Genomic DNA, 24,944 nt, shown 5'->3' on the forward strand with positions numbered 1-24,944 from the left:
AATCATGAAGAATAATTAATTATCATATATATTACTATTCAATTGCTCTTTTTCATTAAAAATCCAGTTAACCAAAAACATGAACATCTAAACCATAGGGAATAGTAGCAGGAAGAACCTCCAAGGGTAAAAAGGTCCAACTAGCTACAATCTGTCTCACTATCAACCACGAGCATAGGGAAAGCCAGGATAAAGTCCAGAAGACGAAAAGAAACATACAACTTCAATCAACAAGCATCTCAACCACCACTAGTGCTCATGTTTAGTTCAGATTATACAACATGCGAACATAGGAATAATGTGACTCCCAAAAACTTGATAAGAGAACCGATTCCAGCTTATTCAGAGAACTAAACAAGAAATTGACAAAAAGGTTGGATTTAGTCGAAGAACCCTAATTAAAAGGTGAAAAATTAAGGATAAAAGTTTGAGTTTGTTACTTGTTGAAGTATTTGAAGACCAATTCCAACAATAACCACGTGCTTGCCTCCCGGTTCAAGATTTTCTTGAGGTTTATGTGGGTTTTGAGGTCACCATGGTTGTCGACAGTCTCCGGTCTCCGACAACGATGTTCACTCTAGCGACGACAGCTGCGTGTTCTTCTTCATGGACTTTTCGGCGACTAGGTTGGATGAGGCAAAGAAAGATGTTCATCAAATATATGAGAGGAATGGTTGGTCAGTGATTTTTTAGAAAGAAATGAAGAAGGCAGAAAGAGACGTGAAATTGTTAATGGTTTTAGAGACATGTAAGATTTAAACTGAATCTATTAAAAGTCGAATGTAACTATCATGATTATAGAATGTATTTATGGAAGTTATTTATCAAATTACTTAATTACCATTATTTATTTATTTATTTAAAAAAATTGATTGGTCCACAATCAATCATACATCCACATGATAGATAGTTAGAACACATGAACTTATCTCTCTCTCTCTCTCTCTCTCTATATATATATATATATATATATATATATATATATATATATATAATGACATATTGAAATTAGTTAACATTATTATTATTATTATTATTATTATTATTATTATTATTATTATTATTATTATCATTATTATTACAATAAAAAAAATTTAGATGACTTTGGAAATATTTGATTATAAATAAGGGAGTATAATAAAGATGAAACTATATATAACCGTACTAACATGCCATCAGATTGTAAAGACTTGCTATGCGATAAAGAGAAAGTATATAATATTTATTTCTCGGGTAAAATTTGTTCATTTGGATACACGTAAGTTTTTTTCTAGAAAATTATATACTTGTATTTATATTAAAATAACTAAATCAATCCGTTTTAATAGTTTTTATATTATTTTCAGTGAACATTTTGATATCAACCGAATTAACCAACGTAGAATTCCAACCGAGGATGTCGGAAGCATTTAACATCATGAATATGGCTAGAAGAATTTTTAATTCCGTGTGAGACATTTAGTGGTGTTTTTTTTTTGAAGTTTTGACTAGTTTTACGAGTGCATTGTTTTTAGAGTTGATCTACATTAATGTTAGACATATTGTAGTGGATTTGTTTTTCATGTATGGTTTATTTTTTTATGTTTCCTTATGACTTGATATATAATAATAGTTTCTTCTATTGTGTTTTTGGATTATAAGTTTTTAGTATAGTTGGTTATTTATTAAGGGTTGTGTTGCTTTCTAAAAAACAAAAAAAATTAATGTAAAAATCAAATTTGATTATTTTTCCAACAACAAATTAGTTTAATGTGAGAATCTGTTGTTAAATTAATGAGCATGTATATAGTTGTTAATGTTCAAATCGGATATATGAAAAGTTTGCACTTTTAAAATTGTTAACGTTCATTCCAACACATCACACAAGGCTTTAAGCTTTTGTTATTGTACAATTGTTTCTTGTATTTTTTTTAGAGTATTTATTCGTGTGAAACACATACATACATGACTACTAAATCACATGGTCTACATTACAAAATATAAAATTATTGATGATATAATAAGTGTCTGTTCTTAATATTTCCATTACAGTGTGCAATGAGGACTGTGGATAAGGGAAACAAAAATTGTGATTATTTCCAAAACGCGATAGATATAGAAAATTATATGTCGTTTATAGGAGTATATATATTTGCATTTATAATATATGACTATTTATCAAAATAAAATATTTGTAGAAAATCGAACAAGATAAAATAGAAACTATTACGCACGAAAAAAGGAGAAAAACAAAATGAGAATGATAGCTAACGGTGAAGGATGTAGTCAACCTACAACACTCACAAATTGCACTACAATGGAGACGAACGAAACAAATATCGATGAAGATTCCTCTACGAGTGTTATAAGTGCAGCTCAGAGGACCATTACATATAATAAAGAATATAATTAACGAAGAAAGGAACAAAATATGATGATAAAAAGAAGACTATACGCCTTTCAGGAGGATCTATATGATTTTGTTTACAAAACCATCCCTATGGAACATCTTGTATTAAAAGCTCATAATCCTTGTGTTCATTGTGGAGCAAAACGAATACAATTTGAATTCCCTACCTTTTGTTGCATGAGTGGGAAGACAAAATTAGCATACTCCCCTATTCCCACAGAATTGCTCCAACTATTCACAAAGCAAGATCGTCTAGAAGAAGTTTTCAGGTACAACATAAGGGCGTACAACTCAAAATTTTCGTTCACATCGTTGGGTGTCAAGGTGGATAAAGAATTGGCGAAATTGACTTTTGGAGTATATACTTTTTGTGTGCACAGAACATTCTATCATAATATTGATCAGCTAATTCCAAGGGAAGGCGAGCCGAAGTACTTGCAATTGTACTTTTATGATGGTCAAAATGAATTATCAGAGAGAGCTAAGCACCCGAATGTTGATCGAAAAATCACTGAAAAACTTGCTCGTATTCTTTCTTCGAACCCATACGTTAGAACATATTGACGTCTTTCAGATCTAGGTCCTCTTGACAATTATAGAGTGACTCTGAATGCATCGGTAGAACTTAACTAGAGGGTGTACCATAAGCCAACCACAACTGAGGTGTGAATCCTATTACTAATCTTTATGTTATTTAAAATAAAATGTGTCATATTTATTATGAAATATATACATATTATTTACGTTACTGAACCATACATTTACATAGGTTGCTGGTATTTGGGTTGAAGGCAATGACAACATCACTGCATATAAGAGAAGTATTATTGTGTATGGGAGGTCAGGCCATACTAGAACAATTCAACCTCTCTATGGTAGTTATGATCTGTTGTCTTATCATTTATTCTTTCCTAACGGAGAGTCTGGATGGCATCCTAAAATACCAAGACAGGGAGTCTCCATAGATGACATTATTACTGAAAGTGAAAACGCTGATGACGATTTGGAAGGCATACCTTAAACATTATATTTTACATCTTTATTACAAATAACAACAATTACCTTAAGCGTACACATAAAAAACGTTATAAACATAATGTAAATTATGATATCGCAGATACTAATTCAACTGGAGGTAGGAATACTATAACTATGCGCGAGTACAATTGTTACAAATTCTAGATACGTTCAAATCATAAAATAAATCTATTGGGAGGGAGATTGTTCCAACAAATTGTGGTAGATACATATATAAAGATTGAGACTTTACATTTGTTTTTTTGTGAAAAAAACCAAACCAAAATTAGAGCTGATTTATATCAAGGTATTGTTGATTGCTTTAATGCTGGTGAGGGTCAAACAAGTATGGTTGGACAATGAGTTGTGTTACCTCCAAGTTTCATTGGAGGCCCACGTGACATGCAAAGGCGATTTCTGGATGCCATGACCTTAGTTCAAGAGAATGGGAGGCCTGATATATTCCTTACAATGACATGCAACCCAAATTGGAAAGAAATTGTAGATGATTTATTGCCCGGACAAACAGCTCAAGATCGACCAGATCTTGTTGCAAGAGTTTTTCATGCTAAATTAGAGGATCCCAAGGTACAATTACTGAAGAGGAATTTCATTTGTGAGGTAGGAGCACATGTATATGTCGTAGAGTTTCAAAAGCGTGGATTGCCACATGCATATTTCCTCCTAATAATGAGACCTGGACATAAGATGACTAATCCAGACGATTATGACAAAATTGTGTGCGCTGAAATTCCAGATCCAATTAAGTATCCTGCAATGCAGGATTTGGTTAAAAATCATATGATTCATGGTCCTTGTGGTAGTTTACGAGAAAAAAGTCCATGTATGGAGGGTGTGCCCAAAAAATGTCGTTTCAGGTATCCTAGGCAATTCAAAGACAAAACATCACAAAGAGAAGACTCATATCCATTAAATAGAAGGAGAAATAATGGAGTTGAGGTGAATATAAGAAATTTAAAATTGGATAATAGATGGGTGGCTCCGTACAACCCAAAGTTGCTAATGATGTTCAATTGTCATATCAACGTTGAGGTTTGTTCGAGTATAAAATATGTGAAGTACATCTTCAAGTATGTTTATAAGGGTCATGATAAACAAGTTATCCATATTGATCAAGACAAAGAAAATGAAATGATTAATGAAATACGCAGGTTTCAAGATGCATGTTATGTATGTCCTCCTGAGGTGATGTAGCGGATTTTTAGCTTTCCACTTTCTCAGATCCACCCTTATGTGATGGCTTTGCAAATACGTCTGCCGAATCAACAGTTGGTTAGGTTCAAAGATGGTGATAGAATGGAAGATATCGTTGAAAGGGAGAAAGATAAGAATTCAATGTTGACAACAATTTTCGAGAAGAATAAATAAGACTCCAATGCTAGAAAATATATGTACAAAGATTTCCCCAAGCATTTCACATGGAATTCGAGCACACGTCGTTGGAGTCCCCAAAAACTAAAATCAATGATAGGAACACTGGTTTATGGTAATCCAACTGAAGGAGAGAGGTATTACCTACGCCTGTTTTTATGTCATATTACTAGGCCTACTTGCTTTGAAGATATATACACAACCAATGGTGTATTACATCCTACATTTCGAAAATCGGCTCTCGAGAGAGGATTAATAGTGACAGATGATAACTTGTCCCAATGTCTTGCAGAGGCTTCCTTATTTCAATACCCGAATGCACTTAGAAGGCTATTTGCTATGATATTGATTTTTTGTGAACCGGGTGATGTTCGTAAGTTATGGTGTGACCACTATGATTCTCTTTCTGAAGATTATAGGAAACAATATGCATGTTCTAAACGAGTCCAGAATATGGTCCTCATCGACATCAGAGTCTTCTTACAATCTTTGGGAAAGAAACTTAGTGATTATGGTCTTCCAGATGTGAATGAAGACATTAATTTACAAGCAAGAGGTCTGATGGGTTTTGGTCATAAGACATCCTATGTGCTCATACAAACCCTAATGCTTGGATCTAGGTTTCTCTATTATACATGCAAGTTATCCAAGGCTATAAACCCTAATTCTAGCATATGGAAATCGATATTAACATATAATTAGGTTTAAGATATTACCTTGATTGTTATGTAGCAATAACAATCCCAATTCCTCCTTGAATTGACTTTGGAAGGCTTAGAGTCACAAGTGTCACTCCTCTAATGGCTTACAAACACCAAGAGCAAATGGAGAAGGTATGAGGAGAGAGGGGAGGTATTGAATTCGTTCCTAAGAAGCCTTAGGAAGGTCTGGCTGAATTCATGAGTCAAGGGGTGTTTATATAGGTGTAGAGATAGGGTTTCAGTCATTATCCTTATCTAGTTGCTTGTCCACCAAGCAACCCATAAGATAATCCTTGAATCCTTATCATAGTCGAATTCTAAGGCCTTATCACCTTAAATTCGTCCATCCTATTAATAAGATAATCCTTACCTTATTCTGTAACTATCACATAATTACAATTCAGCCCCTCTAATTTAATTAATTACATTTGATCACAAAATTAATTCTTAATTAATTATTGACCAATATTAATTAAACAAATATGATTTCTCCTTTAATATATTATTCTTATAACATATTAATAAATCATAATAACCTCTCTCTCTCTCTCTATTTATTTCTCCAATCAAGTTGCTTTGGTGAAGGCAACCCAAAAGGACCATGCACCATCGGGTCAAGTACATACCAAAATAGTTATGGACTTAGACACTAATCCAACAGTCTCCCACTTGGATAAGTCTAATAACTATTATGCGTATGACTTCAGATCCTGATCTGCAATCGTAGCTTTCTAAAGCCGCTTTCAACTCTGATCATATCAGATACGTGTATTCTTAGATAAGGGATCATATATTCCTCCATTCTAGATATCATATGAGATATGATTTCAAATCATTCTCTTTGTACTATATCTCGATTCCGATTTATGACGACTGACTAATTGAACAAATCAAATTAGCCCTAGCCCGGCCGAGCATTTACGTTTGTCATCACTAAATCATCGAGGGGCCCAAAGATATCGCTTTTATCCTACTTTGAATAAAAGGAACGGATAAACTTTGATTCAATGCTCGCTTGCACTCACTTACCGAATTACACACAACAATATGTTTTATAACACCAAGTTACCAGTGCGTTTACATATTATCAATGTGCAACCGATTTGCAAGATACAACTCAGACATCTCGGTTTCAAGAATATAAGATGTTATCGTCTCACCAATCACTCATGATACAATTCATGGAGTGATCCAAGTGAGTGTGGGTTTAATCCAATGCTCAAGTCATATTCATAAGCACTCATGAATGTTGCAACAAACATTTGGTTATGTCTAATACTCTTTTAGACAATCCACACACCAATTCATGACAGTCTTCATTCATACCTACTTCCAACATATGAACGACTGTGGCCCGTTCGAATAATTCGATTATTCTTAATAAACTCAATTATTCTGGAAGTCAAAACATGCAAATGTGAAACACAAGAATAATACTAATCCCATATGGCCTCAAACCTTTGAGTATAAATAAAACTCCTTTTATTTATCACCATATCGATTACTCATTATTTGTCGTTTCGGGTAATCAACTTCTTACTTGAATTACTACACTTGTCTCATGCTCTTAGCATGCACACAATGTTTACCTATGGTTCTTACTTTGGTGAAATATATCAAATTGAACACATTTCCAATCATTCTCATTTCACAACTCCAAATCCTTTTTCATAAGTGTGAGAATATCAAATTCTTGTTACTTATAAAATATGTTAGATTCTAACATTCTATGCAATGATCCTTTCGTAATGTCAGTGCACCAAAGTCACAAAGACTATTGCCAATGATATTACAAAGTTCTCTATCAGAAATTGTTACAAGACAATTCCTTAGATATGATGTCTCTCACTCAAAGAACATTCCTTTGAACATCCTTTTGCATAAAAGTTTCTAATCTAGTCATATATTTTCAATATTCAATTCCCAATATGGACACATTTCCATATTTTCCATATGACAACTCATTCTTAATAGAATCTCATCTACTCATGTCGATATGATCCATCCAATATGGAAACATTTCCATAATTTCATATGACAACTTATTCTTAATAGAATCTTTTCTATTCATAATAATGTCGATATGGTACATCCAATACCATGCTTCCAACTACTCACAAGCGACCAATCCTCGTCGAACTTTGGATTGTCCTTTGATAGTTGTTTAATTATTTTAGTCAAAACCGATTCTAGTCCTTTTTCCCTCTAAATACGCTAGACATTTGGAAAAAAATTTTAGAATGGTCAAAAATTAAAGCATTTGCAATCGATCCTATACCCGAAACGTATGGGACACGACACATAATGTTTTATTTGCTATGTTCTCAAAATTCGAATTGTGAAGAGGACTGCCGTAATCATAATCGAAATTTTAAGAACACACTATGTACCCTTGACTAAATTTATTAACATTTCTCAACCTAAGCCTTTAGATTTGAAACGAAGCATAATATTCTCTCCCTTAATTATAGCAAAACAACTATTCCATCCTTACAACTTTGCAAAGAATGACTCTTGTTTTCTATAATTAATATTGCCAACTTGCAATACTTTCCTTAATAATCATACAATCATAACTTTTATGCTCCCACTATCATGATGATTATTATAAAACATAACACTTATGCTCCCACTAGCTTCGACATGTATTCATAAACATCTTAACTTCCAGAAAAACAATACTTATTGAATTTCTTATGTTCATGTTTCTAATACTTAGTGCTTTGATAATATTTTATCAATGCTTCTTGAACTTATACACCTTTGCCTTAGATAGTTCATATGTGTGTCTAAACAATTAAGACTAATTGCCAAACCTCACAATTCAAATTATGGAAAGGGATACCGTAACCATGATTGAATTCGAGAATGCAATTTTACAATTACTATCTTCTTAAAATCTTTCTTAGTGAAAGCATTTCCTCACAATCATTTTTATGAAGGAGGAAATCTTATGACACTTAGATTTAAATGGTGTATTTGTTCCTATCCATGCGAATTTGTCAAAACCAAAGTTTACGACAAATTCAAACTCATATGGACCGAACTTTCTTAATCTTGATTTCTTGCCTTATGGTAGCACGGCTGCCCACCATGTCTTCCAAGTAGTTAAGCAACTCACCTTTTCCTATCAATGTACTCTTCATTGATCAAGGTGCCTTGCCTTTTATGCGTTCAAAATGAGAATTCATAGAACTCACATGCATAATTAACTCAATTGGAACAGCACAGAAACCAAATAATGTCAACACGATAGGTTGTAAACCTCAACTCGTGTGCTAGTGATTATTGATAAGGTTTATTTGATTTGTTCTTGAAACCTTTCAAGACTATTAAGACTCCCACTGACTCCTTGACATATAAGAATCTCTTGTCAATAACCATTTCTTGACAAACAGATATTCAAGAGTTAGTGTAGCTTTTATCAAAACTCTTCATAAATGGGTCCTAGTTGGTCTTTGTCTTATCCAAGACATCACAACTTTCCACATTGATGAAAGTTATAAACCTTCTTAATACTTTTCACTCATTGTCACAATCTTAACTCTAAGACTTGTTATTGGAAAGAAGTATGATAGACTTCTTGATTTAACCATTTCTTCAATCCTTGATTCATCTTCTTAAACATACAATTGTGCTAAGATTTACTTAGAGGATCAATTGAGATATGGTTCTTAATCATTAAGACCTATCATAAAGCATAAAAGCTACTCTCCCTTCTTCTTAGAATGGAGAAACTTTTATCTTTCTGCCTACTTGATTCTTCTTATTCGTTCTACTATTGATTTAAACTTTTTCAATCAATTCATAATTACACTTAATCTTGTAAGTATAATTATATTTACTAAACCTTTAGTAAATCATGACGAATATCATTGTTACTCTTATGGTGGACTTGATCAACACGCAACTTTGTGTGCTCGATCTCCTAGTCCTTCAGTTGACACTTTGTCAATGACTTTGTCTAATTTCCAAATATGGAATTTCTCATTCATCGTGCAACCAAGTTGCATGATTCCAAGTTTTTGTCCAGTTAAAACTTGGGCGATGAGAAACTCTCCTTATTTGGTAAACTCTCGACTTTCCATAAATAACATAATAAGAACCAAATCCATTATTGCTAATAATTCAAACATCAATTTTTCATATACGTCATTGCAAGGATAAATAAATAATATAAAATAAAAATTTATTTTATTGCGGAAAAATTTTGTCCTTACAATGCAATTCATTGAAAAACTATGCTAATACATCTTTCTTAGCAATCTAATTCTAACTCTAAGTAGTAGCTCAAGAATCTAATCTTCGAGAAATGCGATCGAAATCCATTCCTTCACGGTTAGATTCTGCTCACTTCTTCCTTTAAGCTTTCTTTCTTTTCTTTGATCCTTCAAAACATCAATTGTAATCTTATCACATTATGTATTAAGAATCTAGAATAGAAGCTTAAAAGAGTTAGTTAATGGATTTTACCTATATTAGAGCCATACGTTTCGACTCTCCCATCTCTTAGATCTCTTAGGTAAATGGGGCAGCTTCGTCTCCAATGCCCTTTCTCTTGGCAATAAAAGCAGATTGACTCTTTTGGAACAGGACATAGAACTACTTCATACATTGCTTTTCTCTTATGATCAAACCTTTTGATCATAGCAAGTCTTTCGTTGCCATCGTCTATATCCATAGAGGTATTGAAGGCAGATTCACCAATCAACTTTGCTTTTCTATTGCGCCAAACCACTGCTGATTCAGCAGCAATAAGCATATAGGTGAGATCTATAAGGGTCACATCGCGGTTCATCATACAGTACTCTCTTACGAACTCACTCTACGAGTTAGGAAGTGACTGAAGAACCCAATCAACAGCCATTTCCTCATAGACACCGGATCCCAACATTCTTAACCTATCAATGTGTGACTTCATCCCTAGGATGTGTGCACACACCGACTTTCCTTCTTTATGTTTACTTGCCAAAAGGGCTTGAGTGATCTTGAACTTTTCAAGCCTTTGAACTTGTGGGTTAGGGAGAATAATTGGAGGAGGAGGAGGAAGTGAAGCATGATCTCTTGTTCCTCGATCGAATCGTGGAATATCATCTTCATGTGGAATGCTTGTTCCACGGGATTTGAGAAGACCATAGTTGTCAAACTTTGACATCTACAAAACGGGAGAAAATGAATTCAATTTAGTTGATTGATTGAGTCCTTACTAAATCACCCAAATGAGATACTAAGGCTAGGACCCAACACAATGTTCTACAACTCGGGAGAGGGATGCCGTAACCCTAATTGCAGAATATTTGAAGGTAAGTGAATGATGATTCACTAATTGCCACCACGAAAAACGAAAAGGAATTTAAGTTTTAAATCTATGAAAACTCCTAGATTCTTTGAGATTCATTGAACTTTCAATGGCATGTTTAAATCTCGATATGCCCCTCTTGTTTGTGACTGGGATGCCGAGGATCACAAAGCGGGTGTGAATAACCATGCAAACTTACATGGTGCCCTCACATGTTACAGTCACCTATTCAATGTGCCGGTAAACCACACACGCTCCACCGAACTATGACAAACATTGAGTCACCCTTTGCTACCTTTTCTTAGAACAATTTAGTGTGCCGGTAAACCACACACACTCCACTAACGTCTTCGCAAGGGCACAAAGTGTAATTTCATGGAATTGCATCAATTCACTTTTACCTAAGTAACTAAGATTGGGAATTTTATGAAAACATTTAGTTACTTTAATAATTCATTATACTTATAATGGAAGGTTTCGTCCTATCCTACCCGTTCGGCTAACGACCCTCCACTAGTCAAGAGTGTGGTGGGTAAGAGTGGATACCCATTCAATCGCCATTTTATAGGCAATTTCCTTAAACACCCCTTATAGACCAGCTTCGTGAATGAGGCCTACTAACGGTAAGACTGACTTTTACTCATACATATATATAATGTTAGACTTTTAATGTTATATATATAGTATAGGGTGTATTTTACACTTATAAAATATTAGGTGGTCTAATTTAACAATTATACTTTTAATTCAATTAAATTGTAAACCTAAACTTTTATGGATTTATTAAACCTATTTTAATTATACACCTTAATTAATTAATAAAACCATAAGGGTGTGATTTGAACTTTTTCAAAACTATACTAGAGTTTTAGAATTTAACATTCCTAATTAAACTTTTAATCAACTTTTAAATTCCAAAACTTGAGGGCAAGTTTTGAAACATTTCAACACATTAGGGTTTAGAATTTAAATATACATCAAAATTAAACTATTAATCAAAATTTAAATTCCAAAACTTGAGGGCAAGTTTTGAAACCTTTTTCAAAACATTAGGGTTTCAACTATTTAAATTTCAAAACAACAAAACCTTTGGGTTCAAATTTAAACTATAAAACCTAAAGGGGAAAATATGAAACTTTTCAAAGAAACAAGGATCAAATAACAAATAATCTAAATTAACAATTAATCACATAATTATCCATATTTGATTTATTTAATGATTTCTTGCAAAACAATTTATCAATTTAGTCAAATAATTAAACAATTATCACATAAGGAAACAATTATCTTATTAATTGATAAATATCTTCAATTAGATCAAAAATATAGTCACATATATCAAAAAAACAGATTTATATTGATCTAATATGATAAGGTAACTATCCATAAGCAAAAACAACAAGAAATCGCGAAGATATCCCCATCTGACGAGTTGACTCGTCGAGTCACCATGGACTCGGCGAGTCCAGCCTCCAGAAACCAAAAAATTGAATTTTTCATACATATCAAGCATCAATACAATAGAAACCAATCTAGGCTCTGATACCACTGATGGGTTTTGGTCATAAGACATCCTATGTGCTCATACAAACCCTAATGCTTGGATCTAGGTTTCTCTATTGTACATGCAAGTTATCCAAGGCTATAAACCCTAATTCTAGCATATGGAAATGGATATTAACATATAATTAGGTTTAAGATATTACCTTGATTGTTATGTAGCAATAACAATCCCAATTCCTCCTTAAATTGACTTTGGAAGGCTTAGAGTCACAAGTGTCACTCCTCTAATGGCTTACAAACACCAAGAGAAAATGGAGAAGGTATGAGGAGAGAGGGGAGGTATTGAATTCGTTCCTAAGAAGCCTTAGGAAGGTCTGGCCGAATTCATGAGTCAAGGGGTGTTTATATAGGTGTAGAGATAGGCTTTCAGTCATTATCCTTATCTAGTTGCTTGTCCACCAAGCAACCCATAAGATAATCCTTGAATCCTTATCATAGTCGAATTCTAAGGCCTTATCACCTTAAATTCGTCCATCCTATTAATAAGATAATCCTTACCTTATTTTGTAACTATCACATAATTACAATTCAGCCCCTCTAGTTTAATTAATTACATTTGATCACAAAATTAATTCTTAATTAATTATTGACCAATATTAATTAAACAAATATGATTTCTCCTTTAATATATTATTCTTATAACATATTAATAAATCATAATAACCTCTCTCTCTATTTATTTCTCCAATCAAGTTGCTTTGGTGAAGGCAACCCAAAAGGACCATGCACCATCGGGTCAAGTACATACCAAAATAGTTATGGACTTAGACACTAATCCAACAGTCGTGAGGTACAAGAAGAATACTCTATACTTGTAACGCCCCATTTATGGTATGTTATTTCATATGTATTTTTTAAGTTTTCAAGAGGAACTCGACGAGTCAGTAGCCCGACTCGTCGAGTAGAATCGAGATGAGCACGCATTTGGAGCCGGCTACTCGACGAGTCCATACGCTAGGACTGGGCGAGTCCGCCAGTCTGGATGAAACCCTAAATCTAAGGGATTTCACCCTATTTAAACAACTTTATGCACCTCTTTCAGCCTCCCTCACCCATAGAGAGTTCTATACTACAACCCTAGCCATTCCTTGTCATTTTTGGTGTGTTTTCTCATCTTGTGAATATGTTGGTGCATTTGAAGTGGGAAGAAGAGAAGAAAAGAGGAGGGATCAAGGGAGAGCAAAGTAGATCCAGCCTTCCAGTTGCATTTTCGTCTTCCTTGAGGTATCTAGCTCAAACCTTTGTTCTTCTTCCAATAGATCTCTTAATTAGCTTGTTTTTTTTTCCATTCTTGGCTTGGTAGAGGTATAGAGGACATTTGGAGGTGGTTAGCCATCGAATCCACCCATGTCTGAGCTCTAGGAGCTCAGATCTACTACCTTTGTGGGACTATCTTTGCATGGAAGCCCTAGATCTACACTTTTAGTGCATTTGGAGCCTTTGAACCCTTATTGATGCATGTATACACGTAATGTTGGAAACTTTACGTGTAAGACCAACCTAAGGAATCAAGATCTACAAGTTGAATGCACTGGAATCGATCAAAATCGACTGAATAGTGGTTGCATGTGAGCGACTCGGTGAGTTGTTCTGAGTGGAACCAGTGAGTTAGGGGTGGACTCAGTGAGTCGGAGGTCAGACTCAGCAATGGAGAGACACGACGAGTCAATGCCCTGACTCGGCGAGTCCATGGCAATCTTCTTGCCTCAAGAACAGACTCGAAAAGTTGTTCCTACAACTCGGCGAGTCACAGGCCAGAGTATCTTATGATGAAGGAGGACTCGGCGAGTTGTTCATACAACTCGACGAGTCAGATGAAGATAGACTAGCTGTTGGTATCAAAGAGGAACTCGTCGAGTCAATGCCAAACTCGACGAGTAGTAGCGAGCAGAAATGGGAAATAAGAGTAGGGACTCGGCGAGTTCGCGGCCCAACTCGACGAGTCGGGTCAACTGTAAGTTGACTTTGACCAAGAGGTTGACTTTGACCAGGTGTAGAACAATCATTTTACCCTGGGGAATTTTACAAGTAACTGATCTAATGTTTTTGAGATTTGTAGCCGGTCAGTTCTGGAGCAGCAGTCAGCCACTTTCAGAGTTAGCATCTCAGCAGCCAGCACTACAAGGTGAGTTTCCTTCCAGTCGGAATAGGTCTACGACCATAATGCCGGCCCGTTTAGCTTGCAGTTAGTTCCGGACTGCGGTCCGACGCAGTAGTTCAGGGTGTTTGATGTCTTTGTGATTCAAGCATGTCTATGTGTTATGTGTTCCAGACTTCGGTCCGATGCAGTATGCAGTATATGTGTTTATGCTAGTTGATATGTTTTGCTATGCTATGTGCAGTCAGTTCCAGACTTCGGTCCGATGCAGTTAGTTCCGGACTTCGGTCCAAGGCAGTCAGTTCCGGACTTTGGTCTGATGCAGTCAGTTCCGGACTTCGGTCCGATGCAGCTAGTTCCGGACTTCGGTCTGATGCGGGGGACAAGGTCCCAGTCAGTTCCAGACTTTGGTCCAATGTAGTTTCCGGACTTCGGTCCGATGCACAAGGCAAGGCCCTGGTTAGTTTTCGGACTTCGGTCCGATGCAGTTCTGGACTCCGGTCTGATGCAGTGGGCAAGGCCCAATATGTGCTTTATATGTTATTGCATGGTATGTGGTAGTTTGGGGGAGCTCACTAAGCTTTGTGCTTACAGTTTCAGTTTTGGTTTCAGGTACTTCTGCTAGTAAGGGGAAGAGCTTGGGATGATGGCATGGCACACACCACAACTTCAGTCTAGCTTGGGAATTTACTCTAATATTTTGATATGATTGATACAGTCTTTGTTTGAATATTGTTACTATGACTTTGAGTTACTCGTTCCATGGTTTTATTATATATGACATTTGATGTTGTGATTTTTAGTAATATTAAAAGAAAAATTTTTGGGTCGTATTTTGGGTTGTTACAAGTTGCTATCAGAGTCTTGGTTTGAGGGATTCGGATACACTTTCAGGTCTGTCAGAACTCAAACTAAGGACACGGTAAAAGATTTTCAAAAGAAAAACATTTTCGAATGGGATTTTTGAAAAAAAACTTAGAAAGAAAAAGGAGTTTTTGAAAACGAGAAAAGGGTGAGGTGCATGCGATTAGCCGAGCTCAAGTAAGTACTCCCAAATTACCCATACAAGTTTATATTATGATTATTTGTTTCAGTTTCAGTAGAACAACACGCTAGTATAGGACTAAGGATCTAGGAGGATGCCTTATGTGCCTGCTTTATGTGTTTCAGCTTTATGAGAATTGCATGCTAGTATTGAATAGACAGCAGTAGGATAGCCTGTTTAGGTTATGTATGATAGTATGAGCTTAGCATTATATGCTAGTATAGTTTCTCGTATGAGGATAGAATTGCTTGAGTAGTTTCCTGTGTTCGAATGCTACTTGTTTTGTGCTTTGTGGGACTCCGAGTAATGGGAGTTAGCCATTAGGTGAATATGTCACATCGCATGTGATCAGGGTTGAATAATCTCAGAGTGTTGGATTTGGCCCTAGTGCGCAGCTCTCGTTTGATTCTAACTGTTGTAGGGACGAGTCTTTTACTCGAAGAATTATCCGAGCCTCGTCACATGTGATGGTATTCAGGTGATGACTAATTGGCATTACAAAGAGATCTTCAGCGGTTGAGGACTGGCTTAAGTAGTCAGAGATTTCCATAGGGCAAGCCTAGGATGAGAATAGCAGAGATCAGTAGCAGTAGTAGTGGCTTGGTGGGGTCAAGGCAGTTCTTGAGGAAGGTACGGATAGTTGTGGAAGGTAGTAGAGGCCCATACTATTGGAAGTAGAGGATCCGTACCTGAATCGAGGAAGGCTGAGATGAGACCGAAAAACCTGTAATAGTAGTGATCCCTCGAGATATATCAGTGTTTCTGATGTTTGCTATGATGTGTTTCAGAATGGTGGTTTTGCGACCTAGGCCAGCAGTCAGCAGTTCTGGAGCCGACGAGAGATCAGGATCAGGCTCGGGGGCCGAGCACGTGGATCAGCAGACTAGGGAGTTCTTCACCTCAGAGGTGACCCGTATCATTCTTGAGCAGACTCCCATGATCTTTGGTTCGATCAAGTAGGGTATACTAGAGTTGATGGAGGAGAAGCTGGGCACATTTCGTGCTGAGGTGGCGGCCATGTTGGAGTCGCACACACTTACTTTCAGGGAGTTCCGGGCATGTTGAGCTCCAGATTATCATGGGGCGCGGGACCCCATAGCGAGTTCCAGATGGTTGGCGAATGTGGCCAATGCATTCCGCACTAGTAGGTGTCCTAGGGGGGACAAGGTCAGATTGGCGTCCTGTCTCCTGAAGGACAGGGCATGGGATTGGTGGGAGGAGGTTGGACATGTCATTGGAGATGACACAGCTATGGATGCTATGACCTGGGTTGACTTTACTGCCAGGTTCAGAGCTGAGTTCGCATCAGTTATTGAGGTGCAACAGTTAGCCAGGGAGTTTCAGGACCTCACCCAGACTACAGAGACAGTGGTGGAGATTATTGCCAAGTTCAGCGAGAGGGCACTACTCGTTCCTCAGTACGCATCTGATGAGGAAATGAAGAAGGCTCGTTATCACGAGATTTTGCGGAGTGATATCCACCAGTTTGTGAGCCGGTCCAGCTGTAAGACGCTGGATGACATGACTGCTAGGGCACAGGAAAGAGAGATTGACCTTGAGATGGAGAGGAAAAGGAAGCCGGAGGCGGCTTTGGGTACGGGGAGTTCGGGCAAAAAGCCTAAGGTTTCAGATCAAAGGTCCAGGAGTCAGCAGAGCCACGGTCGGTGTGGCAAGTGTGGGAGATTGCATGATGGGGCGTGCAAGGCAAGGAGTGCCGGCTGCTACAAATGCGGCCGGACTGGGTGTATGAGCAAAGATTGTACAGCGACTACTACCGCCACCGAGACATCCGATCTGATTTGCTTCCATTGCAATCATAGGGGACGTAAAAAGTCCCAGTGTCCGAGTTTAGCTGCAGCAGGGAAGGTGCCAGCACCTGCCCCTGCTACCTTGAGGATTACAGACGGCCGCCAGGGCCGAGTTGAGACGCCAGTGGCGAAGAGTAGGGCTTTTCAGCTAACAGCAGAGGAGGCGCGAGCAACTCCTGATGCGGTGACGGGTACGTCTTTTTCCTTTATCTCTGCATTTATTATTGATTGTTTCTTATGATTATATGTTTTGTATAGGGTCGTTCCTAGTGAACGGCATTTCAGCCACAATGTTGTTTGCTTCGGGGGCTACCCGATCATTCGTTTTGCTTGCGCTTAGAAAGAGGTTTAGCAGAGCTCCAGGGGAGCTAGATTGTCCACTTGAGGTCGAGATCGCAGATGACAGGGCCATTAGGGTTGCGAGAGTACACAGAGGATGTTCTCTTTATTTATTTGATGAGCAGTTTTTGGTGGACTTGGTCCCTATTCCCCTATGAGGGAATAAGGTCATAGTAGGCATGGATTGGCTGAGACCAATGGGGCGATGATTGATTGTAAGCTACAGTTAGTGAGGGTTCGCACTCCCAGTGGGGGAGAGTTAGTGATTCAGGGCGAGAGGCCACATCGCGGACCAGTTCTTTGTTCAGCAGTGATAGCGAGGCTCTACTTCCAGCAGGGTTACGCCGGTTACATTTCCTATGTATTAGATGCCCGGAGAAGGGAAAGACGACAGTTGACGATGTCCCGGTAGTGCGGGACTACCCGGATGTATTTCTAGAGGATTTTCCGGGAATACCTCCGGAGAGGCAGGTTGAGTTTAGGATTGACTTGATTCCTGGTGCGGCTCTTATATCCAAGGCACCATATCGGTTAGCTCCCCCAGAGATGCAGGAGTTGTCGATGTAGCTGCAAGAGTTGTCGGACAAGGGTTTTATCAGGCCGAGCAGTTCGCCCTGGGGAGCACCGATTCTGTTCGTGAAGAAGAAGGACGGGTCGCACCGTATGTGTATAGAACCGTTACCCACTCCTGAGGATAAATGACTTGTTTGATCAGATTCAGGGAGCATCTTGGTTCTCCAAGATTGATTTGCACTCCGGGTATAATCAGATGCGAGTTAGGGATGAGGCTGTGCAAAATACTGCTTTCAGGACCCGCTATGGTCATTATGAGTTCGTGGTGATGCCGTTTGGGCTCACCAACGCTCCAGCCACGTTCATGGACCTCATGAACCGCGTATGCAGGCTGATGCTGGATCGGTTTGTGATAGTATTCATAGATGACATCTTGTTTTATTCCAAGACTCAGGAGCAGCATGTGGAGCACTTGAGGGAGGTGCTAGAGACCTTGAGGAGGGAGAGACTTTTCGTGAAGTTCTCCAAGTGCGAGTTCTGGTTGCGCGAGGTGTAGTTCCTTGGGCACCTCGTTAACCGGAAGGGTATACTGGTAGATCCGGCTAATATAGAGGTCGTGATGCAGTGGGAGGTCCCGAGGTCTCCATTTGAGATTCGGAGCTTCCTAGGTTTGGCGGGGTACTACAGGAGATTCATCTAGGATTTCTCCAAGATAGTTGTACCGCTCACCCGACTGACTAAGAAGTCGGTGGTGTTTCGTTGGGGGACTGAGCAGCAGGTAGCATTCGAGACCCTCAGGCAGAGATTGTGCGAGGCACCGATTCTTACCCTGCCAGAGGGAGTAGAGGATTTCGTAGTCTTCTGTGATGCTTCGATCACCGGTTTGGGAGCAGTGTTGATGCAGCGAGGCCATGTGATGGCTTACGCCTCTAGACAGTTGAAGCCTTACGATGCTAACTATCCGACATATGATTTGGAATTGGGGGCAGTGGTGTTCGCCCTCAAGATTTGGAGACACTACCTCTATGGGGTCCGTTGTACCATCTACACGGATCACAAGAGTCTGAGGTACCTCATGGATCAGCCGAATCTTAACATGAGGCAGCGTCGGTGGTTAGATGTGGTGAAGGATTACAACTGTGAGATCCTTTATCACTCGGGGAAGGCGAATGTAGTGGTTGACGCCCCGAGCCATAATACGGCAGCTGCCCCGATCAGGGAGATATGTCTGAGGATGACAGTGATTATTCCATTGTTGGAGCATATCAGAGAGGCACATGTCGAGGGCCTCAAGGAGGAAAGGAAGAAGTGTGAGAGGATCGTGGGCTGAGTAGCTTCCTTTGAATATGACAGTCGAGGATTGTTGACCCTTCATGGGAGAGTTTGGGTTACGTGGGGCGGTGTGCAGCAAGTGTTGATGGACGAGGCCCATAAGTCTCGATTTTCCATCCACCCACGGGCGACAAAGATGTATAGGGATCTTCGACCTGATTATTGGTGGCCCTGCATGAAGCAGGATGTCGCTTGGTATGTGGAGAGGTGCTTGACCTACAGGAAGGTCAAGGCAGAGCACCAAAGGCCCCACAGCAAGGTGCAGCCGTTAGACATTCCTGTGTGGAAATGGGAGGATATCACCATGGATTTCATCACTAAGCTTCCCATGACCGCACGTGGAGTGGATTCGATTTGGGTTATTGTGGATCGGTTGACGATGAGTGCTCACTTTATACTGATCCAGGAGAGCATATCGGCTAAGAAACTAGCCGATATTAATGTTAGAGAGGTTGTGGCACGACATGGAGTGCCTGTTTCGGGAGTGTCAGACCGAGACGTCCATTTTACTTCCAGATTCTGGAAGCGGTTTCACGACGAGATGGGTACTCGTCTCCATTTCAGCACCACCTTCCACCCTCAGACGGACAGCCAGAGTGAGAGGACGATTCAGACTCTCGAGGACATGCTTCGAGCATGTGTCCTAGACTTCGGCGGCAGTTGGGACACATATCTTCCATTAGCGGAATTTTCATATAACAACAGTTACCATGCGAGTATTGACCGCCCTCCTTTCGAGATGCTCCATGGGAGGAAGTGTAGGACCCCTATTTGTTGGGGCGAGGTCGGTCAGCGAGTCATCGGGAGCATCGAAGTGGTGCTCAAGACCACGGAGTTGATCCAACAGATCCGTAGCAGACTGCAGACTGCACAGAGTCGACAGAAGAGTTACGCCGACAGGAGGCGTTCAGACTTGGAGTTTCAGGTGAGCGATATGGTTCTCCTGAAGGTGTCACCCTGGAAGGGTGTTATCAGGTTCCGAAAGAGGGGAAAGCGGAGCCCCAGGTTCACCGGTCCTTTTAGGGTTTTGGCCTGGGTGGGTCGGGTCGCTTATCGGTTGGATCTTCCGGAAGAGCTTAGCCAGATCCACAAAACTTTCCATGTTTCTCAGTTGAGGAAGTGTTTGGTGGACGAGGCAGCTATTGTACCCTTGGAGGACATTCAGGTTGATAGCATCCTGAATTATATGGAGAGACCGGTTGCGATTTTAGACGGGAAGATGAAGACCTTGAGGAACAAGGTGGTTCAGTTGGTGAAGGTTTAGTGGCAGCACCGAAGGGGTTCAGAGTGGACGTGGGAGTTCGAAGGGGAGATGAGGGAGCATTACCCAGAGTTGTTTCCAGATTCAGCAGAAGCAGACTTCGAGGACGAACTCTGAGACAAGTGGGGGAGAGTTGTAACGCCCCATTTCTGGTATGTTATTTAATACGTATTTTTTAAGTTTTCAAGAGGAACTCGACGAGTCAGTAGCCCGACTCGTCGAGTAGAAATGAGATGAGCATGCGTTTGGAGCCGGCTACTCGATGAGTCCGTATGCTGGGACTCGGCGAGTTCGCCAATCTGGATGAAACCCTAAATCTAAGGGTTTGCACCCTATTTAAACAACTTTATGCACCTCTTTCAGCCTCCCTCACCCACAGAGAGTTCTATACTAAAACCCTAGTCGTTCCTTGTCATTTTTGGTGTGTTTTCTCATCTTGTGAATTTGTTGGTGCATTTGAAGTGGGAAGAAGAGAATAAAAGAGGAGGGATCAAGGGAGAGCGAAGTAGATCCAACCTTCCAATTGCATTTCCGTCTTCCTTGAGGTATCAATCTCAAACCTTTGTTCTTCTTCCATTAGGTCTCTTAATTAGCTTGTTTTTGCCATTCTTGGCTTGGTAGAGGTATAAAGGACATTTGGAGATGGTTAGCCATCGAATCCACCCATGTCTGAGCTATAGGAGCTTGGATCTACTGCCTTTGTGGGACTATCTTTGCACGGAATCCCTAGATCTACACTTTTAGTGCATTTGGAGCCTTTGAACCCTTATTGATGCATGTATACACGTAAAGTTGGAAGCTTTACGTGTGAAACCAACCTAAGGAATCAAGATCTACAAGTTGAATGCACTGGAATCGATCAAAATCGACTGAATAGTGGTTGCATGCGAGCGACTCGACGAGTTGTTCTTCAGACTCGGCGAGTCGAGTCGCGAGTCCCTGATTTTTCCCTTTTTGAGTTGTTCTGAGTGGAACCAGTGAGTTAGGGGTGGACTCAGTGAGTCGGAGGTCAGACTCGGCAATGGAGAGAGACGACGATTCAATGCCCTGACTCAGCGAGTCCATGGCAATCTTCTTGCCTCAAGAACAGACTTGAAAAGTTGTTCCTATAACTCGGCGAGTCACAGGCCAGAGTATCTTATGATGAAGGAGGACTCGACGAGTTGTTCGTACAACTCGACGAGTTAGATAAAGATAGGCTAGTTGTTGGTATCATAGAGGAACTCGCCGAGTCAATGCCAAACTCGACGAGTAGTAACGAGCAGGAATGGGAAATAAGAGTGGGGACTCGGGGAGTTGGCGGCCCAACTCGACGAGTCGGGTCAACTGTAAGTTGACTTTGACCAGGGGTAAAATAGTCATTTTACCCTGAGGGCATTTACAAGTAACTGATCTAGTGTTTTTGGGATTTGTAGTCGGTCAGTTCCAAAGCAGCAGTCAGCCACTTTCAGAGTTAGCATCTCAGCAGCCAGCACTAAGAGGTGAGTTTCCTTCCAGTAGGAACGGGTCTACGGCCACAATGCCGACGCATTTAGCTTGTAGTTAGTTCCGGTCTTCGGTCCGATGCAGTAGTTCAGGGTGTTTGATGTCTTTATGATTCAAGCATGTCTATGTGTTAGGTGTTCTGGACTTCGGTCCAATGCAGTATGCAGTATATGTGTTTATGCTAGTTGATATGTTATGCTATGCTATGTTCAGTCAATTCCAGACTTCGGTCCGATGCAGTTAGTTCCGGACTTTGGTCCGATGCAATCAGTTCTAGATTTCGGTCTGATGCAGCTAGTTCCGGACATCGGTCTGATGCAGGGGACAAAGTCCCAGTCAGTTCCGGACTTCGGTTTGATGCAGTTTCCGGACTTCGGTCTAATGCAGAGGGCATGGTCCTGGTCAGTTTCCGGACTTTGGTCCGATGCAGTTCCGGACTCCGGTCCGATGCAGCGGGCAAGGCCCAATATGTGCTTTATATGTTATTGCATGGTATGTGGTAGTTTGGGGGACCTGACTAAGCTTTGTGCTTACAGTTTCAGTTTTGGTTTTAGGTACTTCTGTTAGTAAGGGGAAGAGCTCGAGATGATGGCATGGCGTACACCATGGCTTCAGTCTAGCCTGGGAATTTACTCTGATATTTTGATATGATTGATACAGTCTTTGTTTGACTACTGTTACTATGACTTTGAGTTACTCGTTCCATGGTTTTATTATATATGACGTTTGATGTTGTGATTTTTAGTAGTATTAAAACAAAAATTTTTGGTTCGTATTTTGGGTTGTTACAATACTTGTGGAAAACAATAACTTACATGCGAAAGACTCTCTCAATCCTAACCAGAAATTCGCATATGAAGAGATAATGAGTCACGTGGAAGAAAACATTTCAGGTGTGTTCTTCATAGATGGTCCTGGTGGAATTAGAAAGACGTTTTTGTATAGAGATTTATTAGCAAATACTCGTGCCCGTGGTCTCATTGCACTTGTGACAGCTACGTCAGGTGTTGCGGCTAATAACATGCCACGAGGGAGAACAACCTACTCGCGGTTTAAAATTCCTATCAATGTTGAAAATAACTCGATGTGAAAAATAAATAAACAACATGGGGCATCTCATCTACTTCGAGAGGCAAAGGTAATTATATGGGATAAAGCATCAATGTCTAAAAGGAAAGTAGTGGAGGTAGTTGAATGAACAATGAAAGACATCACAGGTGAGAAACTCCCATTAGGTGGAAATATAATGATTATGGGAGGTGACTTTAGACAGGTGCTGCCAGTTGTAAAGCGTGGCACGCGAGCACAAATTGTAGACTCTAGCTTATGAATGTCACCTCTTTGACCATCGATTAAAAGGCTTCGGTTAACTATCAACATGAGACCAGTAACTGACCCATGGTTTTCAGATTTTTTATTACGGGTTGGTGATGGAAATGAGGAAATTATGGACGAGAACTTTATTTGCATACCTGATGACATGGCTATTAAATACACTAATAAAGCTAACTCAATGGATGCTCTTATTGATGCAATCTTTCTTTCTCTGCAATCCAACGAAGCTGATTCAGAATTTATCATTTCGAGGGCGATATTGACAACTAAAAATGAAAGTGTTGATGAGATAAATGACCAAATGATCGAGCGGTTTTCAGGAGAGAAAAAAGTTTACTACAGTTTTGATGAAGCGGAAGATGATAGTAATAACTTATATCTGACGGAGTTCTTGAACTCACTGAATGTTAGTGGTCTTTCCCCTCATTATATTCGGTTAAAAATTGGTTGCCCAATAATTTATTACAAAATATCGATCCATCAAATGGATTATGTAATGGGACCAGATTGAAATGTAGAGCTTTCCAGCAAAATGTCATTGATACAGAAATAATTGTTGGTCAACATGCTGGAAAAAGAGTGTTTTTGCCAAGAATTCCTCTATGTCCGTCTGATGATGAGATGCTCCCATTCAAATTGAAGAGAAAGCAATTTCCAGTTCGCCTTAGTTTCTCGATGACGATCAATAAAGCTCAAAGACAAACAATTTCAAACGTGGGAGTTTATCTACCAGACTCGATATTCTCACATGAACAACTTTATGTGACATTATCCAGAGGAATATCACGTGTTAATACAAAAGTATTAGTAAAGCCAGAAAAAACTTTCGATCATGATGCAATCTACACATCAAACGTAGTGTACAAAGAAGTCTTATGTGATTAATAAGGTAAAATTAAGAAGTCATTATTTTACAATTGTTACAATATGTAATCCTGTATAATAATTTGATGTTTATTGCAAAAGATGTCATTATATTATGCATTGACTTTTATCTATTGATGATTTAAAAGAACAAACATGCATGATTGTAGATTGATATTTATAACGACGTAACACGTAAATTTATTTACCAACGTTTTATTGAAGAAATAAAAGAATTATCAATATTTTGTAGCTTGTTTAATACTTAACTGTTTTTATGGTTTGATCAAATTTCCGCAAAGTAACTATTCAACGAAATAAGTTAATTACCGCTCGGAAACTATTTGTCGCCGCCACTTTGTGCGGGTACACCACTAGTGTGTGTGTGTGTGTGTGTGTGTGTGTGTGTGTGTGTGTGTGTGTGTGTATATATATATATATATATATATATATATATATATATATATATATATATATATATATATATATATATATATATATAT

The 24,944-nt window shown here is 39.1% G+C and overlaps 1 protein-coding gene across 1 annotated transcript; it reads left to right on the plus strand.

Annotated features, from left to right (window-relative positions):
- Positions 1 to 23,620: 23,620 nt before the first annotated feature.
- Positions 23,621 to 24,462, plus strand: LOC111898400 (uncharacterized). The gene is made up of 2 exons (XM_023894322.1): positions 23,621 to 24,012; positions 24,096 to 24,462. Exons 1-2 carry the CDS (start codon positions 23,621 to 23,623, stop codon positions 24,460 to 24,462), a joined length of 759 nt encoding a protein of 252 aa, XP_023750090.1.
- The last annotated feature ends 482 nt before the right edge of the window (positions 24,463 to 24,944 follow it).

Source organism: Lactuca sativa, chromosome 5 (assembly GCF_002870075.4).
Source record: "Lactuca sativa cultivar Salinas chromosome 5, Lsat_Salinas_v11, whole genome shotgun sequence".
Taxonomy (NCBI): Eukaryota; Viridiplantae; Streptophyta; class Magnoliopsida; order Asterales; family Asteraceae; genus Lactuca; species Lactuca sativa.